A 21,324-nucleotide genomic window follows, 5' to 3' on the forward strand; every position below is an offset into this window, starting at 1 on the left:
ATTTGGCCAGTGTAGTGTTTGTTTAAATTTATTGACAATATTTTAAAACCAGAAGATTTCACACACACACACACACACACACACACACTCTCTCTCTCTCTCTCTCTCTCTCCCACACTCCCTGTTTCCACTCTCTCCTGGAAATCACATGGGCTGGCAGCCTGGGTGTGCACTCGCGTGGATTTGAGGAGTGGCCGCCCCTTGGATTGAGAATCACTCGGTCTGCAGCAACCCCTACCACGCCCACTGCACCTGGCGATAAAAACAGCTAACAGTTCTTGAGCCTATTATGTGCCAGGCACTGTTCTAATTACTTTATGTAATTAAATGAATTGGCTCACTTGATTCTCACAACAACTTCGACAACTCTTGGAGCGAGTTCCTATTCTCACCCCTATTTTACAGATACGAAAACAGAGGCAGAGAGAGACTAACATGCCAAAGGCACACAGCTGATAGAGAGCTTGAACCCCAGCTCCAGTGGTCATGCCCTTAACCGCTCCACCACCCAGTCCTTACCCTTTAGGTTACTGATACTCTAGCCACCTGCAACTTGGCATCGTGTAGCTAACTATTCTACCTGGCGTGTTTAGCAGTAAATGCGGATGAGATTCCTAACCCATGTCTGATTCCACGTTGGTTACATCACTTTCGTTTAAGCCCGCTCAGCTTCAGAGTTCCTCCTGCGCATGGAGCCCCACATCACGTGTTGTGAAACAGATGCAAAAGTTTAAGGAATTATAAAAAAATGTTCTCATGCCCTTTTTTCTTTTCGACTACTACTATGATGAAGGGTTATTTTGGGAGCTTGTTCTAAAATGCATAAGAAACCAATTTGAGCTGGAGATGCCAGACCCGTGCTTGGGAGGTGTCTCATCAGCCAATATCAAGGCTCTGTGGGGGGCCAGGAGTGCACACATCTGCCAGTTGGACTTGGTGCTGAGCAGGGAAACTTATTTGAAAATGCTCCCAATTTGCACCCTCCCTTAGAAGAGAAGTTGCTGTTGTTAGGTGCCGTCGAGTTGATTCTGACTCATAGCGACCCCATGTGACACAGCAGAATTGCCCCATAGGGTTTTCTAGGCTGTAATCTTTATGGGAGCAGATCGCTCCTGCAGAGCCGCTGGGTGGGTTCGAACCGTCAACCTTCGGTTAGCAGCCGAGCATTTAATCGTTGCACCACCACCAGGGCTCATTAAGAAGAGGAGAAGGAGGAACTCTGAGATGATCAACTCCTGCCTCCCATCAAAACCAATTAACCCAACTTGGATTAAGCTGGGGCTAAAGTTAAGACCCAGAGCAAGGACAGTGGAGTTCTCTAACCCGAGGCCTTAAAATGAAGCTGGGTAGATTCTAATCGTTCTCAGGAGCTACTAACCACCCCCAAAACATCTTCTGGAGGGAAAGCATGGCTAAGCAAACGTGTTTGTTCTTTATAAACAGCTTCTCCCGCGTTGGTAAGGAAGGAACATTTCCAGATACTGAGGAGTCCACCCTCTAGCAGAGGGGCTTCTCTCACCGCGGGGCACAGACTGGCAGCTCCTCGAGGGCAGGCACTGAGGGCTCCGCTGAGCCTTGTCCATCTCTGAGCTCCCACTGCCCCTGCACCTGCCTGCGGGAAGCTTTAATGCTCCTGTGCTGGTATCTCTGAGTCACTGGTCTGTCTCCCCACTAGACTGGAAACTCTCTGAGGGCAGAGTCTATGCCTCGTTCATCTGAGTCGCCAGGGCTCAGTGTGGGGTTTGGACTGAGGAAGATTTGGAGTAGCAAGAAAGGATGCAAGAGAGGGAAGAGGAGGGGGGAGAAGGAAAGAGAGAGGATGAAGAAGAGGGAGGAGAGGGGAGGAGGAGGAGGGAGGGAGGAAGAGAGCAAGAGGAAGGAAAGAGAGAGAAGGGAGGAGGGAGAAAGAGAGGGCAAGGGAGAGAACGGTCAGGAGGGAAGGAGAAAGAGGCAGAGATGGGAGAAGAAAGGCAGGGAAGAACTGAGAAAGAGTCTATGCATAGGAAGGGAAAGGAGAGGTGGGAAAGAAAGAAAAATGAAAGGAAATGAAAAAAGAACAGAGAAGAAAGGAGAAAATAATAGCTCACCCTCGCAGCCCACTCCATTGCAGGCACCATTCCAAGCACTTTTGACATGTTTTAGCTCACTTCCTGGGGCAGGCATTACGATCCACCCTTTTGTAGTTGAGGAGACTGAGACCCCGGGAAGGGGAGTCACTTGCACAAGGTCACTCAGCTGGTAAGTGCTGGCACTGGGGCTTCCAGCCAGGAAGTCTGGCTCCAGAGCCCTCTCTCTTGACCTCCACCCGCCAAGAAAGCAAACAGGAGTGTGGGCAGAGGACAAGACAAGGGTGCTTACCTGGCAAGGAGCTGGGACACACACGGAAGGCCTGATGTAGGGATGCCTGGAGGGAACAAGAAACATTTGAAGGGCTTTAGCTGTCAGGGAGATGTTCTGCAAATGTTGTGACTTCAGACACTGGCTTAAGCAGGAAGAAACTAAGAAAGGAATTGCCAGGGACTTTCTCAACCGCAAAAGCAGATCTGAGGTGAAGCATTTTAGCCGTCTCCTTCTTGAGAATCTTTTTGGATATGCTTTACCTTTGGGTGCCCAGTGAAGGACTCCATATAGTATCTCGAATCATCAGAGTGGAATCCACTCCCCACCCACTCTACAGGTGGCGAAACCGAGGCCACAGAGAGACAGCCAGAATGTGCTTGAGCCAGGTCACATGACTAGAGAGCAGCACAAATGGGACCTGAACTGGGATCTGATTCCCAAGTTAGTGCTGTCTCCACTCATGGATAGAGTCTAACTCTTTTCCCTGGCTCAAAGGCAACCCAACAACCCCAGAATGGTAGACACCGGTTGGCTTTGATGGTCTAACATCCATTTCTCTTCTGATAATGACATCACCTTGATGTTTCCTGGGGCAATCTCCCCTCCACCCTCAGTCCATAGAGTTCAGGTGGTGCTGGCCCCAGCACTTAGGGGAAGGCACATGTTGGATCATCTCCTGGGCTCCACTCAGAATGGAGTAGAGAGAGGGAAGAGGCCTGAACTCCGATGCACTTGCTTTGCACCGTTATCACTGGACACACAGCGTCCAAGCATTGCTGAGGGGCAGACGATGAAGAAGGTGACGAAAAGGTGACAGAATCAAGCTGGCAGAGATATTTGCAAGAGGACTAATCTTATAAATGGGCACTTCAATGGGGACTATTTTTGATCTACATCATCTTTAACAATGCAACTCAACCTCCCCACTATGGAGGCCTGGCCAAATACTAGACAACGAGTCTACTGATGGGGACAGGGTGCACAATCTGCTGATTGGCACTCCCTGTTATGTAGGGCAGTGGCTGGCATGTCCCCGAGCCACCTGGGAAACGTCCTCAAGACCCCCAGAGCGCTGAGCCTCTCTTAGCCCCTGAGCTGGAGGCTCTGATTGACCAACTTGCAACTCCCACTATACCGCTTACTGCTATGGGACTCTGGGCAGGTTGTGAGGGTCCCTGGGACTCCGAGTCCTCTCCTTTGCAATGGGGACACAAACGTTTATCTCACAAGGATGCTGTGAGGATTAAATAAGGTGATGATAATGATAAAGTCGATGATATCCATCATTTACCTTGTGCTTGTTAAGTGCCGAGCTCTCTTCTAAACACTTTCCCTGGATTAGTTATTTTAAGTCTCATAATCACCCCATAAGGAGCCCTAGTGGTGCAATGGTTAAGAGCCTGGCTAACGAAAAGTTGGTGGTTCGAACCCGCCTAGTGGCTCCGTTGGAGAAAAGACATGGCAATCCACTTCTGTAAAGATTACAGCCAAGAAAACTCTATGGAGCAGTTCTACTCTGTCACATGGGGTCGCTATGAGTTAAAAATCAACTTGACAGCACCTAACAACAACCACCCCATGAGGAGCATTCTAGTAATGCCCCCATTTTACAGACGAACAGCCAGAGGCACACAGAGTTTAAGTAACTCACCCACAGCCACAGAGGCCGTAAGGGGTAGATCTGTGATCTGAACCTGGGGATACGGCTCGGGAGTTTTGTCTTCTCAACCACATCACTCCAGCCGACAATGATAATCATCATCATAATAGCACATTTGCAGAGAACTTGACTATGGGTGACTTGGGGTTGACTCTGTTAACTGCTTATACACATGATCTCATTTAGTTCTCACAACAATGCTGTGAGGTAGGCTCTGTGATTATCCCCACTATACAGATAAGAAACTGAGGCTCCAAAGGTTAAGTGCCTTCCTCAAGCCACATAGCCTGTGGGTGAGGGAAACAGGACGGGAGCCCAGGGTTATTTGAATCCAAAGCCCGTACTTTAACTACCTCCTTGCCTGAGTCAAATGCTGTGCAAGTCCCACCCACTGGGTCAGGAGGGGTGGAGGTGTCCTGAAGTTCCAAGAGTTACAACTAGAATTAAAAAATAAAACAGGCAATATCCCCATGTATTGCCCATCAAAAATCAGTTACCACTGAGTCAATTCAGGCTCATGGCGACTTCACGTGTTTCAGAGTAGAACTGTGTTCCAAAGGGTTTTCAATGACTTTGATCTTTCAGAAGTAGATTGCCAGGCCTTTCTTTGGAGTCACCTCTGGATAGATTCAAACCTTCAACCTTTTGGTTAGCAGCCAAGCGCCTAAATCATTTGTACTACCCAGGGACTATATATTGCCCATAGTAAGAAGGAATTGAGTGAAATTTATGTTTTAGTCATAGGCGTGTGTGTGCTTGTGTGTGTGTGTGTGTGTGTGTATGGCAGTGTGAAAATATATTTCTTATCATGTGTTGCATTGCATAAACAGTTTGACAGGCAGTGATCTAAAGCAGAGGAAGGTCCCAGGCATACAGTAGGTGCTCATCAATGCTAATCTCCCCACTCCAGGTTTGCTTAGCAGGCAGGCCCTCCAGCATCGCCCCTTCTCTATCCTCCCCCAGGACCAGAGAATAAACTATCTCATTCTGAAGCAGCCACCATCTCATTATTGATAAAAGCCCGCAACTTGAGTGCGTTCAGTAATACATAACTTAGTGAATTAAACATTTTGAATGTTTTCTTTAATAAATATGTAAATATTCATAAAAGTATAAATGTATGGAAACCACATTCCTATGGGCTCGGATTAACCTGGCAGTCCACAAATTGGAAGGAAGTGTCTTTCTTCCCGGCCTCTGTGGCACAATTTGCATGTTTGACTCACCCCGGCTTTCTTTTCTCACCTCCACCCTGTTCCTCTGAATTGTTCATCGACCTGCCTTCCCCACACAGGCAGGTGCTCCTTGCCTGCTGTCCACCCCTCTGAAGGGTCTGAGCTATGATACCCTCCCTTTACTACACCAGGAACCAACCTCTAAGAAGACCGCGCAAGCCAGGAATAGACATTTCCAAGTGCAAAGAGGTTTTCCTTCTGCAGACTGTGCGAGTTTTGGAAAACACAGGGTTTTGCCCTTTTCTTTTACATTTAACCTTTTCATCCCAGGACACTCAGGGGAACTGAGAACCTGGAAAATTAGTGTGTTATACGGAAAGATCCCCTTCCTCCCTTTTTTTTTCTTTCTCCTCCTTCCTCCTTCCCTCTCTCCCTCCCCTCCTTCCCTTCTTTCTTCACCTTCCTTCCATCCCTCCCTCCCTTCCCTTCCCTTCGTTTTCCCCCCTGCTAAGGATGATGTAGACTTCATTGATGATTCTGACGGCCCATGGTAAGGCAGGGCTCTCTAAGCTCCTTCCCTTCTTCAGGAGGCCCAGGATGGACTATGACAAGGATGGAGAGTCTCAGTGCACTGAACCTAGAGGTGGGGCACGGACTCCACAAGGGCTGAGAGGCTCTCTCTGCCTCTTGTGCGTTGCTGGTTGCCCAGGGCTATTAGTTCTCAGAGGCCATGTGGATCAAGAGGTTCAGCTTACAGTTGCTGTAGCCAAACATCATCGTCATACCAGAAAGTGAGCTTGACAAAGTTGTCATTGTGGGCAATGGCAGCCCTAATAAGAAAGGTGGAGTGGGCACCACTGTTAGAATCGCAGTAGACAGCCTGGTCCCCCATGTAGCTCAGGATGTCTTTCAATGATCCCCCCAGTTACCTGCTTCACCACTTTCTTTTTTTATTATTGTAGTTTAAGTGAAAGTTTACATTTCAAGTTAGTCTCTCATACAAAAATTTATACATACATTGTTATGTGACCCCACCTGCTCTCCCTATACTGTGACAGCACACTCCTCCTTTCCACCCCTGATTTCCCATGTCCATTCAAAAAGCTCCTAACCCTCTCTGCCTTCTCATCTCACCTCCAGACAGAAACTGCCCGTTTAGTCTCATGTATCTATTGAGCTAGGAAACACACTCTTCACGAGTATCATTTTATGTCCCACAGTCCAGTCCAATCTTTGTCTGAAGAGTTGGTTTGGGAAATTGTTTTATTTCTGGGCTGACAGAGAATCCAGGGGCCATGCTTTCCAGGGTTCCTCCAGACTCAGTCAGACCATTAAGTCTGGTCTTCTTATCAGAATTTGAGTTTTGCACCCCACCTTTCTCCTGCTCCATCAGGGACTCTCCATTGTGTTCCCTGTCAGGGTGGTCACTGGTGGTAGCCGGGCACCATCTAGTTCTTCTGGTCTCAGGCTGTTGAAGTCTCTGGTTTATGTGGCCCTTTCTGTCTCTTGGGCTACTACTTTCCTTGTGTCTTTGGTGTTCTTCATTCTCCTTTACTCCAGGTGGCTGGGACCAGTTGATGCATCCTAGATGGCTGCTTGCAAGCTTTTAAGACCCCAGATACCACTCACCAAAGTAGGATGCAGAACATTTTCTTAATAAACATTGTTACGCCAATTGACCTAGATGTCCCCTGAAAGCATGGTCCCTGGACCCCCACCCCTGCTACTCCGTCCCTCGAAGTGTTTGGTTGTTTTTAGGAAACTTCTTAGCTTTGGTTTAGTCCAGTTGTGCCGACTTCCCCTGTAGCGTGTGCTATCCTTCCCTTTACCTAAGACAATTTTTGTCTACTATCTAGTTAGTGAATAACCCTCACCCTCCCTCCCTACCCTTGTAACCATCAAAGAATGTTATCTTCTGTGTTTAAACCTTTTCTTGAGTTCTTATAATAGTGGTCTTATATAATATTTGTCCTCACTAATTCACTCAGCATAATGCCCTCCAGATTCATCCATGTTATAAGATGTTTCACGGCTTCATCATTGTTCTTGATCGTTGCATAGTATTCCATTGTGCAAATATACCATAATTTGTTTATCCACTTGTCTGTTGATGGCCCCTAGGTTGTTTCCATCTTTTTGCTATTGTGCTTCACCACTTTTTTGATGCCATTGCATCTGACAGCTTTTTCCAGATCCAGGTCAGATCCCCAACAGAACATTGAGGGTAGAGACAAGGAAGGCTATGCCAGTGAGCTTCCCATTCAGCTCAGGAAGGACGCTGATCACAGCCTTTACAGCACCATTGGATGCAGGATGATGCTCTGGACAGCATCATGGTAATTGGAGCACAATTTGCCAGAGGGGTAGAGAGGATGTAGCTTCTGGTCATGAGTTCCTTTAAGATGCCAAAGTTGTCAGAGACCCTGGCCAAGGGGGCCAAGCAGATGGCATGCTGCCAATCAAGAGGGAGTGGTCATACTTCTCATGGACCACCCCCCATCATAAACACGGGGTCATCTGCACAAGGGACAGAGGTGATACCCTGTGACTCCACTCTTCGAGGGAGCTCCAGGCTTCTTTAGACACCATATATAGCAGCAGCACCTCCCCTTTGACATTGGTGGGATCTGGTGCCTGGGAGATGGAGATACGCTTTCCATTGACCACCAACTTCCTGTTCTCAACCTTGTCTGTGCCACTGAGCTGGCTATGATGGACTCATGCTGCAATGTGGAGACCACAAGGCTGAGGTTAATGGAGAAGAAATTGTTGGGGACTCACATCCACTTTGCCAGTGGTGAAAGCAGCCCTAGCGACCCAGTGACCAATACAGCCAGATCTACTTTCTCTGAGCTTCACCACCGTGTCTCAGGGATGCAGCTCCACAAAATGAGGCAGCTAGCGCTCAAGTGGGGACGAGCAGAGAAAGCCTCCTACATTTACTTCTGCATTTAATTAAAACTCTTAAGCCTCATTTCCTCCCCAGTCTCCTATGGGTGATGGGATAAAGATTAGTATAGCTAAGCAGAGGGCCAGAACATCTAGGATCTGTCATTCATTCATTCATTGACTCATTCATGTATTAAATGCCAACTGTGTGCCAAGCGCATGCTAGGAACTGGGTTACGATAGTGAGCAAAAGTAGACAGGGTTCCTGCCCTTATGAACCACTGCTTAGTAGGGGAGACGGATAGTAAACAAATACTTACATAAATAAGTACTTCATTACATTACAACAAGGTGCAAAGAAATAAAAGGATGGTATAGATCAGTGCACCTGGAACCTTAACATGCACAGGATTCACCTCGGGATCTTGGTAAACTCAGACTCTCATTCCACATGTTGAGGGAGCTCCCAGGTGTTGCTAATGCAGCTGGTCCATGAATCACACTTGAGTAGTGAGAGTCTGGCCCGCTGGCTAATACAGAACTACAGATCACTAAAAATTATCACAGTTCTGGATTCACAAAAATAAATCTCCACATCAAAACCAGCTGCCATCAAGTCAATTCCGACTCATAGTGGCACTACAGGACAGAGCAGAACTGCCCCATAGGATCTCCAAGGAGCAGCTGGTGGACTCGAGCTGTCAACCTTTTGCAACCACTATGCAGCCAGAGTTCCAATATCCGTATCAGAAGTTACAATATGGTAATATAGGAGCCCTAGTGGCACAGTGGTTAACAGCTACAGCTGCTAACCAAAAGGTCAGCAGTTCGAATCCACCAGCCACTCTTTGGAAACCCTACAGGGCTGTTATACTCTGTCCCCTAGGGTTGCCATGAGTTGGAATTCACTCAACAGCAACGGGTTTTTTTTTATGGTAATATAAATGAGCTGGTAATATAAATGAGCAAACCATAAACTCCAATCCTCTTAATTTTACTATTAGGAAACTAAAGATGGAGTGTGTGTGCATGTGTGTGTGTGTGTGTGCACACTTAAGTATGAGTGTATGTGCTTGTGTAGTAACTTGCCCAGGGACATGCACAACTCATACATTGAACAGATGTTTATCATGCACCTACTGTGGGCTAGGGCTACAACCCAAATCTCATAATTTGCTAATTTAATGTTCTTTCCCAAGAAACCATAGGGGTCTTAAGGGGTCCGAGACCCAAGTTCAAGTCCCTGTTCTGCTACAATATAGCTGTGTGACCTTGTGCCCGTAACCTCCTCTCTCTGAGCCTTAGTTTTCCTCATCTGAAAAATGGGTAATATCTGGAACCTGAAGAGGCGCTGTGAGGATTGCATGAGGCAACCCGTTGCCATCGAGTCGATTCTGACTCATAGCGACCCTATAGGACGGAGTAGAACTGCCCCACAGAGTTTCCAAGGAGCGTCTGGTGGATTTGAACTGCCGACCTCTTGGTTAGCAGCCATAGCACTTAACCACTACACAACCAGGGTTTCCTACATGAGGCAGGTACCTGTCAAATGGTGACTGCTCAACACCCAGGAGCTATTATTAGTTTTTCACTCTCCTGGGGGCCCTGGCTTAAAGCACTTAAATCCGTGAGCCCAATCTGAATGTTCACACTTTTTGCACCTCTCACGGGAGGATTAAGACGCTAAAAATTCTGAAAGCAGCTACTACTGTTATGTTGCCTGACTGGACCCCAGAGGCCCTTTTCTGACTGATCCCTGGTGAGATGAGACAACTTCTGTTGAGAGATGCTTGGAGTCAAGTCTTTGCTTTGCTACAAAAGCTGCGTGTGGATACATTGTATCAGCTCATCTTCCTTGCTGGGGGGACTTGAATTGCTCCTACACCAGGGACAGGGACATGGAAACCTCCTCAAGGAGGATGGGGCACTGTTCTAGGAGTCCAGAGGTGTGTGTCCAATTTTGACTCTCAGTGAGCGGCTATGTGAGTGCTGACAAACCATTGGTCCCGCGTGGGGTGCTGCTGAGGACTGAAGGGAATGATAGAGGCCAGCATTCCCTAGAGTATGACAATCTTAAACCCGGTGGCGTCGAGTCGATTCCGGCTCATAGCGACCCTACAGGACAGAGGAGAACTGCCCCATAACGTTTCCAAGGAGTGGCTGGTGGATCCAAACTGCCGACCTTTTGGTTAGCAGTTGAGCTCTTAACCACTGCGCCACCAGGGCTCTGAGGCACCTCTAGGTGGACTGAAACCCCCAACCCGTTGGTTAGCAGCCGAGCACTTAACCATCTGTACCACCCAAGGACTTCAAGCAAGTGACAGTATAGGCAAAAAAAAGCAAAAAAAAAAAAAAAAAAAAAACCAGGGCTGAAGTTGATCGCACTGCCAGGGGTGGAAGTTCTTCACCCACGGAGAGCATTTTTACACAATAATAGTCAGCGCCCTGTTCTCCTGTTCTGTCAAGTGGGGATTAGCAGTTTCCTCAACACTATGCCAATACTTCACAAAGTGTTGTTTCTGTTCTGTTCATGTAGAGGTTGTTCTGAGTGCTCAGTCCTCCAGGAAGCCACCTGGGAAAGGTTTAAAGGTGGGAAAGCGAAGCCTGTGGCTCCTGAGGTCAGCACCTGGGCAAAGCTCTAGGCAGAGCAACCTGGCTTGGCTGCCATGAATCCGTATCTGTCAGCCTTGGGCTGGAACCGGTGAGACTGAAGCTGAAAATGAGACCTCGTCACCCCAAGGCAAAGGAGGTGCAAGAAGTGTGAGAGAAGACAACAGCTCGGCTCGTTCCGTGCGGCAGTGATTCCACGTCTGCTGTGGAAACACTTAATGAGATTAGAGCATCAGCTTTTGAAAAACGCATCTGCATTTTAAAAGAAAAACATTTCCCCTATTCAGCTTTGCCTCCTTAGTAACCTCAACTATTTTCCTTCCTTCAGAAGGCAGGATACAATTCAGATCCAATTTTTCCCTTGAATAGTGATAAACGATAGTTAGTATTTCTCAAGTGTTTCTTACAAGCCCGGCACTGTGCGAAGGGCTGCATGAGTATTAGCTCTTTTTTTCCCCATAACAATCCAATGAGGAAGTTATTAGTAGTAACTGTACTTTACAGATGTGGAAAATGAGGCAGGGGGAAGTTAAGGAAACTTTGCTAAGGATTCAAAGTCATTATCAACTTGAAGTGTCTGTGATTCCTTAAGATCACTCTGTATTTACCCACCCACTCTCCCACCCTCCCTTCTTCCCTTCCATCCATCCATCCATCCATCCATCCATCCATCCAACCATCCATCCATCCATCCATCCATCCATCCATCCAACCACCCATCCACCCATCCATCCATCCATCCATCCATCCATCCATCCATCCATCCATCCAACCAACCATCCATCCATCCATCCATCCATCCATCCATCCATCCATCCATCCATCCATCCATCCATCCATCCATCCATTCATCCAGCTAGCTTTTTTAAGGATCTACCATGAGCCAGGCACTAGACTGTGTGCCAAATAGAAACAGGAATTTATATACTTAAGTATATCTATATCCGTGTATCTATGAATTATATACGAAAAACCGTCTTTGCCCTGGAAGAATTCAGAGTCTAGAACAATGGTTCTCAACCTTGGGTGCACAGTAGAATCATCTGGGGAGATGAAAAAAAACCTGATGCCAGGCCACACCCCTGACCAATTAAATCAGACTTTCTGGGAGTGAGATCAGGGTATTAGCATTAAAAAAAAACTCAAATCCCAAACCTTCCCAGGTTATTCCAATGTGCAGGCACGTTGGAAAACCAGTGTTACAGCAGTGGTTCTCAAAGTGTGGGCCCTGGACCAGCAGCAGCTGCAACTCCTGGAAGTGCAGAAATGCAAATACTCTGGTCCCAGCCCAAACCTTTGTGGGGAGGGGCAATCAGAAACACCGGAGGTGGGGCCCTGCAATCTGTGAGTTAACAAGCTTCAGGGGACTCTGATGCAAAGTAGAGTTTGAAAGCCACTGTGCCAGAGCTTTCTCCTCAGAGCGAGGCTGGTGGACCAGCAATATCAGCAACACTTGGACGCTTGTTAGAAATGCAGACTCTGAGGCTGGATCTGATTCCTATGTTCATTAAAGATGGCGAGACACCTACTGAGTGTTCTCTAAGTGTCAGAATCCCCGGGTGGTGCAAACAGTTGACCTGCTTGACTGTTAATGGAAAGGCTGGAAGTTTGAGTCTACCCAGAGGTGCCTCTGAAGAAAGGTCTGGCCCAGACCGTCTGGCGATCTGCTTCCAAGAACACCAGCCAGTGACAACCCTATGGAGCACGGTTCTATTCTGACACATGCAGGGTCGCTATGAGTCAGAGTCCACTTGCCAGAACTGGTTTGGTTTTCTAAGTACTGAGTAGTATGCAAAACATTGAACACACATTCTGGTGGCACAGTGGTTAAGAGCTCAGCTGCTAACCAAAAGGTCAGCAGTTCAAATCTACCAGCCACCCCTTGGAAACCCTATGGGGCAGTTCTACTCTGTACTATCGGGTTGCTATGAGTCAGAATCTACTTGACGGCAACGGGTTTATCACACTAAATCCTTTCTAACTCCCTCATGAGGGATATGGTGAAACCCATGTGAAATTGTGCACTACTGATTGGTAAGTAAGCACAAGTAAACCCATGCTTAGCTTGCTTACTGGGTCATCTGCCCCTGTCAGGGATGGTAAATTTGAAATGAGGCTTTGATTCTGTAGGAAGGTGTTGTGGGATTGAGAGAGAGACAGATGCCAGCCATACCTAGAAGAAGAATCTTTAATGTGGTGAAAAAATGAAATTGTTCACTACAGATGATCTGGTAAGCAAGGTAAGCACTGTGCTTACCTTGCCTGTTGGATTATCCGCCCCCAGCTGAATACACACCTGGCCTGGCTGACTCCTAACCCAAAGGATGTGATGGACAGTGACCAGCCAGCAGGCAGTGTAGGAAGTGTCCGCAGGGGCACAGTGCCCGTCAGACTGCCAAGTCCATGAAGGCAGGAAGCGGTGGGCTTTTTCACATCAGATTCTCAATGCTCTGTACGCAGTAGGTGCCTCACTTTGTCGAATATGTGGTTGGATAAAGAAAGAAGCGAATGAGAAACTACCTACCAAATCTCTCTAGGGAGGGGTGCAGTAGGTTTCACAAGGAAGTGCAGCCGAACAAATGGGAGTTGGTAAGTCAGAAAGGAAGTCGCTGCAGTTAGCCATGTTATCCTAAGAGGCACATTTATTGGATACTAGCTGACTGCAGTTGAGTATTGTATCCACGTAACCTTCCTAGGATTCAGTGCATTGCCTTTTTTTTTTTTTTTAACACAGTGATTCTTCTCTATCCATTTGCACCTCACACTCTGCTCCCTGGATTGTCTCTAGCACTAGAACGGAACTTTACCTACCCACTGTATTCTTTCTAGAACTACAGATTGAAATGAAAAGGAAAAGTGTCAGCAGTATCGGTGAACTGGCGGACAGGTCTTGTAAAACTTGCAAATAGATATCATCGTAGATATCTCAAAATGTGTAAAGTTTGCAAATTTGGGGAAAGGACATATGTTAACGTTATGGTCAAGTGCATTCTCTAAAACGAATGAAATGTGCCTGTCGATAATACAGCAGATCCTGTGAAAGCTGGAAACTGTGTAAGGCGGAAACCTGTCAGAGAAGGAAAACTCAAATATTTTCTACTAAAATGAGCAATAGAAAAGTGATAAGACTATCCCCTATCAAAGGCGGAAAACTTGTGTGACCTGGAAAAACAAGACAGTCTGGTCCAGTTCCAGCTCTCACAGGTTTCACTGTAATTATTTTTAGACTTAAAAAAAAAAAGTTAGCACTTCCCTAGAGAAACATACTCATGTTCAAAGGCTACTCCTTGCAACATTGTTTGTTAAGAACAAAACAGAATGGGCCACATAAACCAGAGACTTCATCAGCCTGAGACCAGAAGAACTAGATGGTGCCCGGCTACCACCAATGAACATCCTGACAGGGAACACAACAGAGGGTCCCTGATGGAGCAGTAGAAAGATGGGATGCAGAACTCAAATTCTAGTAAGAAGACCAGACTTAATGGTCTGACTAAGACTGGGGGTGCCCCGGAAGGCACAGCTCCTGGTCTCTCCATCACCCCAGAACTAAAACATTTCCGAGGCCAACTCTTCAGACAGGGATCGGACTGGACTGTGGGACAGAAAGTGATACTTGTGAATAATGTGCCTCTTAGACAAGTAGATACACGGGACCAAAGCGGCAGCTTCTGTCCAGACGTGAGGTGGGAATGCAGAGAGAGTTAGGAGCTGGTTGAATGTTCATGGGGAATCAGGGGCGGAGGGGAGGAGTGTGCTGTCGAAGAATGGGGTGAGTGGTTGCGGTCTCATAACAATGTATGTAAGAAAAAAAGAACAAAACAATTAAAAATCACAAAAGTAACCTAAGTGTTCCTTGGTATGGGAATGGTTAAACGAACTGGGACACAGTCATTCTCTGGCACACTACACAGTTAAAAAAAAAAAAAGAGGTAGATCATCACTAGCATATATCTTCAGTGAAAAAAAGCAAGTTATAAAAAATATGTGTTAGTGTTTTAATCCCTACCCCAAGCAATACTGTATAATTTCTAAAAATAAAAATAAAAAACAGTTGCTATCAAGTCAATTCTGACTCATGGCGACTCCATGCGTGTCAGAGTAGAACTGTGCTCCACAGGGTTTGTAATGGCTGATTTTTCAGAAGTAGCTTGCCAGGCTTTTCTTCCAAGGTGCCTCTGAGTGGACTTGAACTTCCAACCTTTCTGTTAGTAGCCGAGCACATTAACCATTCACACCACCAAAACATGACAACAGCGGTTACTTCCGGGGAAGAGAGGAAGGGGCTAAGATTGGGCGGATGCGGCAAAAGGGATTTGGGCCCATTATAAGGGCAGTGTATAGTGTGTTTATATATTACCTGGTGACTAGGGATGAATTTGTCCTTTAAAAAGGAGGAAAGGAAGGGCATTTCAGGCAGAGGGCACAGCAGGTGCGAAAGCCCTGAGGGCAAATCAGGCTTTCTAGTTAGAAAACCAGAAGGAAGGTCAGGGGCTGGGCAAAGCGGGGAGGTGGAGGAGATGAGCTTGGGAGGCTGGCAGAGGCAGACAGGTAGAGCCTGGTGCCCAAAGGTAAGGAATTTAGATTTTATTCTACACTTTTTAAAAACAGAGTCCTCTCCACGTTTTAACTCATTTCATCCCCATGTGAATGCAATGAGGTCAGGGCAGCATCATCCCTATTTGACAGAAAAGGCAACTGAGCCTCGAAGAGGTTAGGCCGTTCGCCCAGGGATAGACAGCTGGTAAGGGGCAGAGCCGGGGTCACAGGGGGGGCCACTGGAGGGCTTCGTGGGTCCACGTTCCCTCCAGCATCTCCCTGAGTGCAGACCCGAGGCTCTTGACTCTCTGGGGTCCTCCTCGGCTGGGCAGTTGACATCCCTCCTAAAGACTCTGTTACAGAATGAATGGCCCAGAAGGTAGGAGGACAGGATGCCAGGCGGGAAGACTGGCTCAGTCTGGCAAGTGGAGCCACACTCGGGTGGAATGTCCCTTAGCATCACAGGAGCTCACTGCCCATCTCACAGGACAGAGAAAGAAAAATGTGCATAACCCGACCCCACCAGCTCTGCCCTCTATGAATTTGGGAGTAGTTCTTGTGACAACTCCATTATAAAAAGGAGTCAGGGCTTGGTGGGGTCTGGAGTGGGGAGATTGGACATCTGGGGTCTGCAGACTCTTAAGAGTTTGGAAGAAAGTGGATTATTGGGTTTAGAAGCAGGGACTGCGGAGCCAGAGTGCCTGGGTGTGATTCCTGGCTGCCGCTAGTTGTGTGACTTTAACCTGGTTACTTAACTCCCCCAAGCCTCAGCTTCCACATCTGTAAAATGGGTGGATAGTCTAATAGGGGTGTAATACAGTATACTCATCTGAAGAATAGACTTTGGGGCCAGACTGCCTAAGGTCAAATTTTGTCTCTGTCCTTGAAGTGTGTCACCTTGATCAAGCTACTTAACCTCTCTGTGCGTTAGAGTCTGGATGTCATCTGTGAAATGGGGTTAATAATAGTACCCACTTCTTGGAGTTGTGGAGATCAAATGAGTTAATACATGTAATGCCTGGCAGGTAGCAAGTGCTAAGGGCTTGCTTTGATGGTGATGGAGAAGGAAGAGGAGAACTGGTATAGATTTACATGGCTTTGCGCAGTGGCCAGCACAAAGTATGTGCTCACAAAAATTAATCACCAAGTCACTGACGTGCATTCCAGAAGCTGGCTTTGAAATCTGCAATGAGATAGAACAAAACCAACCAAGAGACAGAAAAGCAACCCCTCACAACGCCATGGCAAACCTGGAAGATCTGTGGTACAACTCTTTGGGGCCAGCTGCTTGCCTTTTCCCTAGTGTTTAGGAGAGGGGAGATGGATAGGTGCCATTTGAGGGGTCTTCAAAGGGCACCAGATTAACCATGACATTGGTCACCTTTCACAGCTACCGCACAGGGGCTGCAAACTCAAACGTCTACAGGGGCCAGGCAGGCCCCGTAAATGAGTGAAATGGCCCAGTCTAGATCAAAAGGGAGTGGCAGGGGCTGTGACGACTAGAGCACCGGGTCTCATCTAAGGGACAGTTGTCCCTCAATGGCAGCCGGGCAGAAACGGGGGCCCGGTGTTGCTAACCAAAAAAAAACAAACCTATTGCCATCGATTCTGATGATTCCAACAACATATTGACCCTACGTTGCTGTAATGTGCCATCGAGTCGGTTCTGACTCATAGTGACTCTACAGGACAGAGCAGAACTGCCCCACAGGGTTTCCCAGGAGCGGCTGGTGGATTTGAACTGCCAACCCGTTGGCTCTTAACCACTGTGCCACCAGCGCTCCCCATGTTGCTAAAGCGCCTAACACTTCAAGAGAAACCAGAAATCCAGATTTGTATGTGAGCGCTCCCAGTTTTTACAAGTTCATTTTTACTTAAAACACAATGTAAACCAAAGGCATACCCGAGAGCCAGACTTGGCTGTGGGCTGCCAGTTTGCAACCAGGGTTTTGAATTCACTGTGATTATTTGATTCAGAGGAGAATGACAATAGAATAAAGGTTAACCATTTACCATGCCCCCGAGTGTGCCAGGAACTCTGCAAAACATTAGCTCATTCAATCCTTGCCATAAGCAGCCTATGAACCAACCAGTTGCCCTCGAGTGAACTCTGACTCATGGTGACCCCTGTGTGTCAGAGTAGAACTGCTTCATAGGGTTTTCGATGACTAATTTTTTGGGGGTAGATCACCAGGCCTTTCTTCTGAGGTGCCTCTAGGGGGAATCCAACCTCCAAACTTCCTGTTAGCAGTCTAGCATGTTAACATTTGTACCACCCAGGGAAATGGGTCATTATTATACCCCCATCTGACAGGTGAGAAAACTGAGGCTCGGAGAAATTAAACAATTTGCCTAAGGTCACTCAGCTGGCAAGCAGCAGGACTGGGATTCAGACTTGGATCTTCCTCCCCTGGAAGCCTATGCCTTTTCCTCTCTCTGTTGTCGATGCTGAGTTGACTTCGACTCATAGCAACCCCATGTGACAGAGGAGAACCGCCCCATAGGGTTTTCTAGGCTGTAAACTTTATGGAAGCAGATTGTCAGGTCTTTCTTCCTCAGAGCTGCTGGGTTGGTTCGAACCGCCAATCTTTCGGTCCGCAGCCAAGTGCTTAAACAGTGCGCCACCAGGGCTCCCTCCTCTCTCTACTGGCTCTGAAATACAGTCAGTCTTAAGTGGACTGGTGCCCTTGCTCAGAAAGAAAAGCATGCCTGTCTTTGAACAGGGCTCAATAAACCTTCCCAAACTCTCAAGGAGCCCAGGGTGGTTTACTGGGACGCTCCAAAGTGCCAGAAGAATGAGGGTGTGTTCTCTACTACCCAGTGTTGGTCCGGGAGCCCAGACCCTCCTTGGTGGTGCTTGGAGCAGGATTGTTCCAGCTTCATAACCAGCACACAAGTGAAATGTCATTGTTTTGGTGACAGCAATAATTACTCACGGAAGCTTTGATTTGCTTAAAAGCAAGCAAATTCCTTGGGACTTTACATTCGATTTGACAAACATCCCTTTGGTTTCCCAGGACGGTTGCAGAGCATGTGTGTCCCACGAGCTGGCATCAAACACAGACAGCGAAGGAGGGACCGGTGGGGTCTCAGAGCCCGAGCCGCAAATCCCAGAGCCGACCAAGGAAAGGGTTAAGCCCAATGGTTAAACATAATAGCTTAATGCCTTTTGCTAACTCCCAGCTTTACCAGGAAGGCTGACAGATCCCAAACAGAGCAAACAATAGCTGGAACTGTTCTAGTGAAAACTAGTCCGGCCGCATCCTTTGCCAATAATTTTTTTAAACAGATTTAACTCTCCTCTGCTTCCTTGACTCCAATCCAACCTGAAAGCAAAAGGCAGACAAGTTCTTGTTCTAATAGCAAACCCCGTACACAAGGCGCAGGCTTGGATGGAGAGACTGGAGCAGCAGACAGCTGTCAGAGCTTCAGACAGAGACCCTGCAGGCTACACCCAGGGCTGGGCCTGGGACCACACCTGACTATCGTCTGGACTCAGATCCATGGGGAGGTGCCAGCATTTCCTGGAACGGGAGACCAAGAAAGGAAGCTCAGACCCAAACGAGCATACTTTTGTCGCTAATGACTAGTCAACACTTCTAGCAACATAAAACAGAGTTTTGGCCCAGAGGCAATCATTGAAATGGCGTTAGGAGAAACTGTTATAATGACAGTACTTTTGAAAGGATACTTTTCTAAGGCCATCAGTCCCTTCCTATATTCTGCGGGGTGAGCGAGAACCACCACCGGTCCCCAAAACTCACCCCAGGAGGCCTACCTTCTATGCCACTCAGAGTCCAGACATCAACGTCAGCACGGTTAGGCTTCACTTTATCCGGACAATCGCCGTTTACAGTAAGGCTGGGTGAGATCACTAGTTCTAGCATTTCCTTGTACCTGGAAGAAAACAAAGGGGAAATATAATTTATTCATTAATTATGCATGCTTACTAATGATTCCCATTTTTTTCCCTAAGAGCATAAATATTAAAGCTGATTACCTAAACCCAGCCTTCTTATAAATTCTACATAATAAAAATTCACTAAAGTTTTCATCAAAGGGAAATGAGGAATTAAAATGAAGTACTGGCTCTCCCCGGGAGAATACACCCACTTGATTAAAACTTTCCCCTCCTTCCTACTGTATTTTGCCATTAGAAAAATTACATTGGGGTCTCTTTTAAATGTCATCTGAATAGCTGGAGCCACCCAGGAAGCTGGACGAAGGGAAAGACAGGTACAGAGAGTGAGCGTCTAGATTTGGATTCACAAAAGCCAGAGGATTGGGAAGAACCAGGACACGGCGTGACTTCTAGAGATGAAGAAAAGCTCAAAAAAGTGTCAGCGTTTTGACAAGTTCCCCTAGGCAGCAAAACTTCACAGCCGTTACCGTGGCCCCTCAACCAAAAACCAAATCCACTGCCGATAAGCTGATTCTGACAGAGGAAGAGAACACTGGTTAAGAAGTCCTCGATAACTTTGCATCAACATTACAATATATTGTAATACAGTAACCGTAATAATACAATGTTACGGGGAAGAATAGGGAGAAGTCACCTTGGGTCCGTCTCATTTTTATTGAAAACTTTTCCAACTCTTGGCAACGCGTCAGCAGTTATTCCTCCTAAATTTCTACCCACTGTGGTAAGGAAAGAAGCCTCGGTGGCTCAGTGGTTAAGCGCTCGGCTGCTAACTGAAAGGTTGGAGGTTCCAACCTACCAGCCACTTCACAGCAGAAAGATGCGGCAATCTGCGTCCATAAAGATTACAGCCTTGGGAACCCTATGGGGCAGTTCTACTCTGTCCCACAGGGTTGCGATGAGTAGGAATCGACTCGATGGCAACAGGCTTGGTTTGGGTGGTTAGGACATGAGGTTTTTGGCTAATCCACGCAACGCGGTATGTGGAGTAGCAATTTTCAAAGGACTAAACTACCAACTGATAACTTTTAACACCAATTCAAATTGTCCTCAGAGAAAGGCTCCATTTATTGAGCGCCTGTCAGCCTCAAGAGGTCATTATTAGCGGGATCAGCTATCTAAATTAATAAAACACAAAGTACAGTTGATGACATAGTCGTTATAAACTCAGATTCTTCTGCAAAAAGGATGTGGATTCAAATCCTCATTTTGCTACTCATGACCCTGGGCAAGCTGCCAAAGAACTCTGAGTCAAAATTTTCTCATCTGGAAAACGGGATGATCAGTGTGCCTCCCTGAGAGGGTCATGGTGGAGATTAACTGAGATGCTGCTTGTAAAGAAAGGACTTAGTAGGAAGCAACCTAACTGCCCACCCACCAGTGTAGGAATGAATAGCTACAGGTAGTGGATTTTTACAAAGGAATGTAATACAGCAGCGAAAAAGCCTGAACCGGAGCGCTGCACGGCACAACGGCTGATCTTCAAACAAAGCACTGAGCAATGAGGCGGAAAGGCACCCACAGTATGATGCCACTTCTGTGAAGTTCAAACTATACATATCAAGATCCTGTACTGTCTGTTGTTATTCTTGTGTGCTGTCGAGTTCATTCTGACTCCTAGCAACCCTAGATGACGGGAGAACTACCCCCATAGGGTTTCCTAGGCTGTAATCTTTATAGGAGCAGATCACCAGGTCTTTTCTCCCTCAGAGCTGCTGGTGGGTTTGAACCTCCGACCTTTCAGTTAGCAGTGGAGCACTTAATCATGTGCCACTGAACCCATTACTGTTGAGTTGATCCTGACTCATAGCAACCCTATAGCGATCACGGCAACCCTATGGGAGCAGTTCTACTCTGTCCTATGGTGTCTCTATGAGTCTGATTGTGCCACCACATATATATATATATATATATGTGGAGCCCTGGTGGCGCAGTGGTTAAAGTGCTTGGCCACTAACCAAAAGGTCGGCGGTTCAAAACCACCAGTGGCTCCTTGGGAGAAAGATGTGGCAGTCTGCTTCCATTGAGATTTACAGCCTTGGAAACATTATTAGGTCGCTGTGGGTCAGAACTGACTCGACGGCAGTGGGTTTGGTTTATATATATATATATATAAACATATATTTAATCTGACAAGAGAGAGTTCCACACAAATCAGTTTCTACTGTTTATGTATTTATATAGCCTGATAA

The 21,324-nt window shown here is 47.0% G+C and overlaps 1 protein-coding gene across 1 annotated transcript in view; it reads right to left on the minus strand.

Annotated features, from left to right (window-relative positions):
- Positions 1 to 19,100, minus strand: part of EYA2 (EYA transcriptional coactivator and phosphatase 2) — a 207,824-nt gene extending 188,724 nt beyond the window's left edge. The window contains exons 1-2 of the mRNA XM_012558626.1: positions 18,992 to 19,100; positions 2,359 to 2,404 (exon numbers count right to left, since the gene is read on the minus strand). Coding sequence (XP_012414080.1) covers positions 2,359 to 2,404; positions 18,992 to 19,100 — 155 coding nt within the window. The remainder of the gene's footprint in view (positions 1 to 2,358; positions 2,405 to 18,991) is intronic.
- Between the last annotated feature and the right edge of the window lie 2,224 nt (positions 19,101 to 21,324).

This window comes from Trichechus manatus, unplaced genomic scaffold (genome assembly GCF_000243295.1).
Source record: "Trichechus manatus latirostris isolate Lorelei unplaced genomic scaffold, TriManLat1.0 scaffold00008, whole genome shotgun sequence".
Classification (NCBI taxonomy): domain Eukaryota; kingdom Metazoa; phylum Chordata; class Mammalia; order Sirenia; family Trichechidae; genus Trichechus; species Trichechus manatus.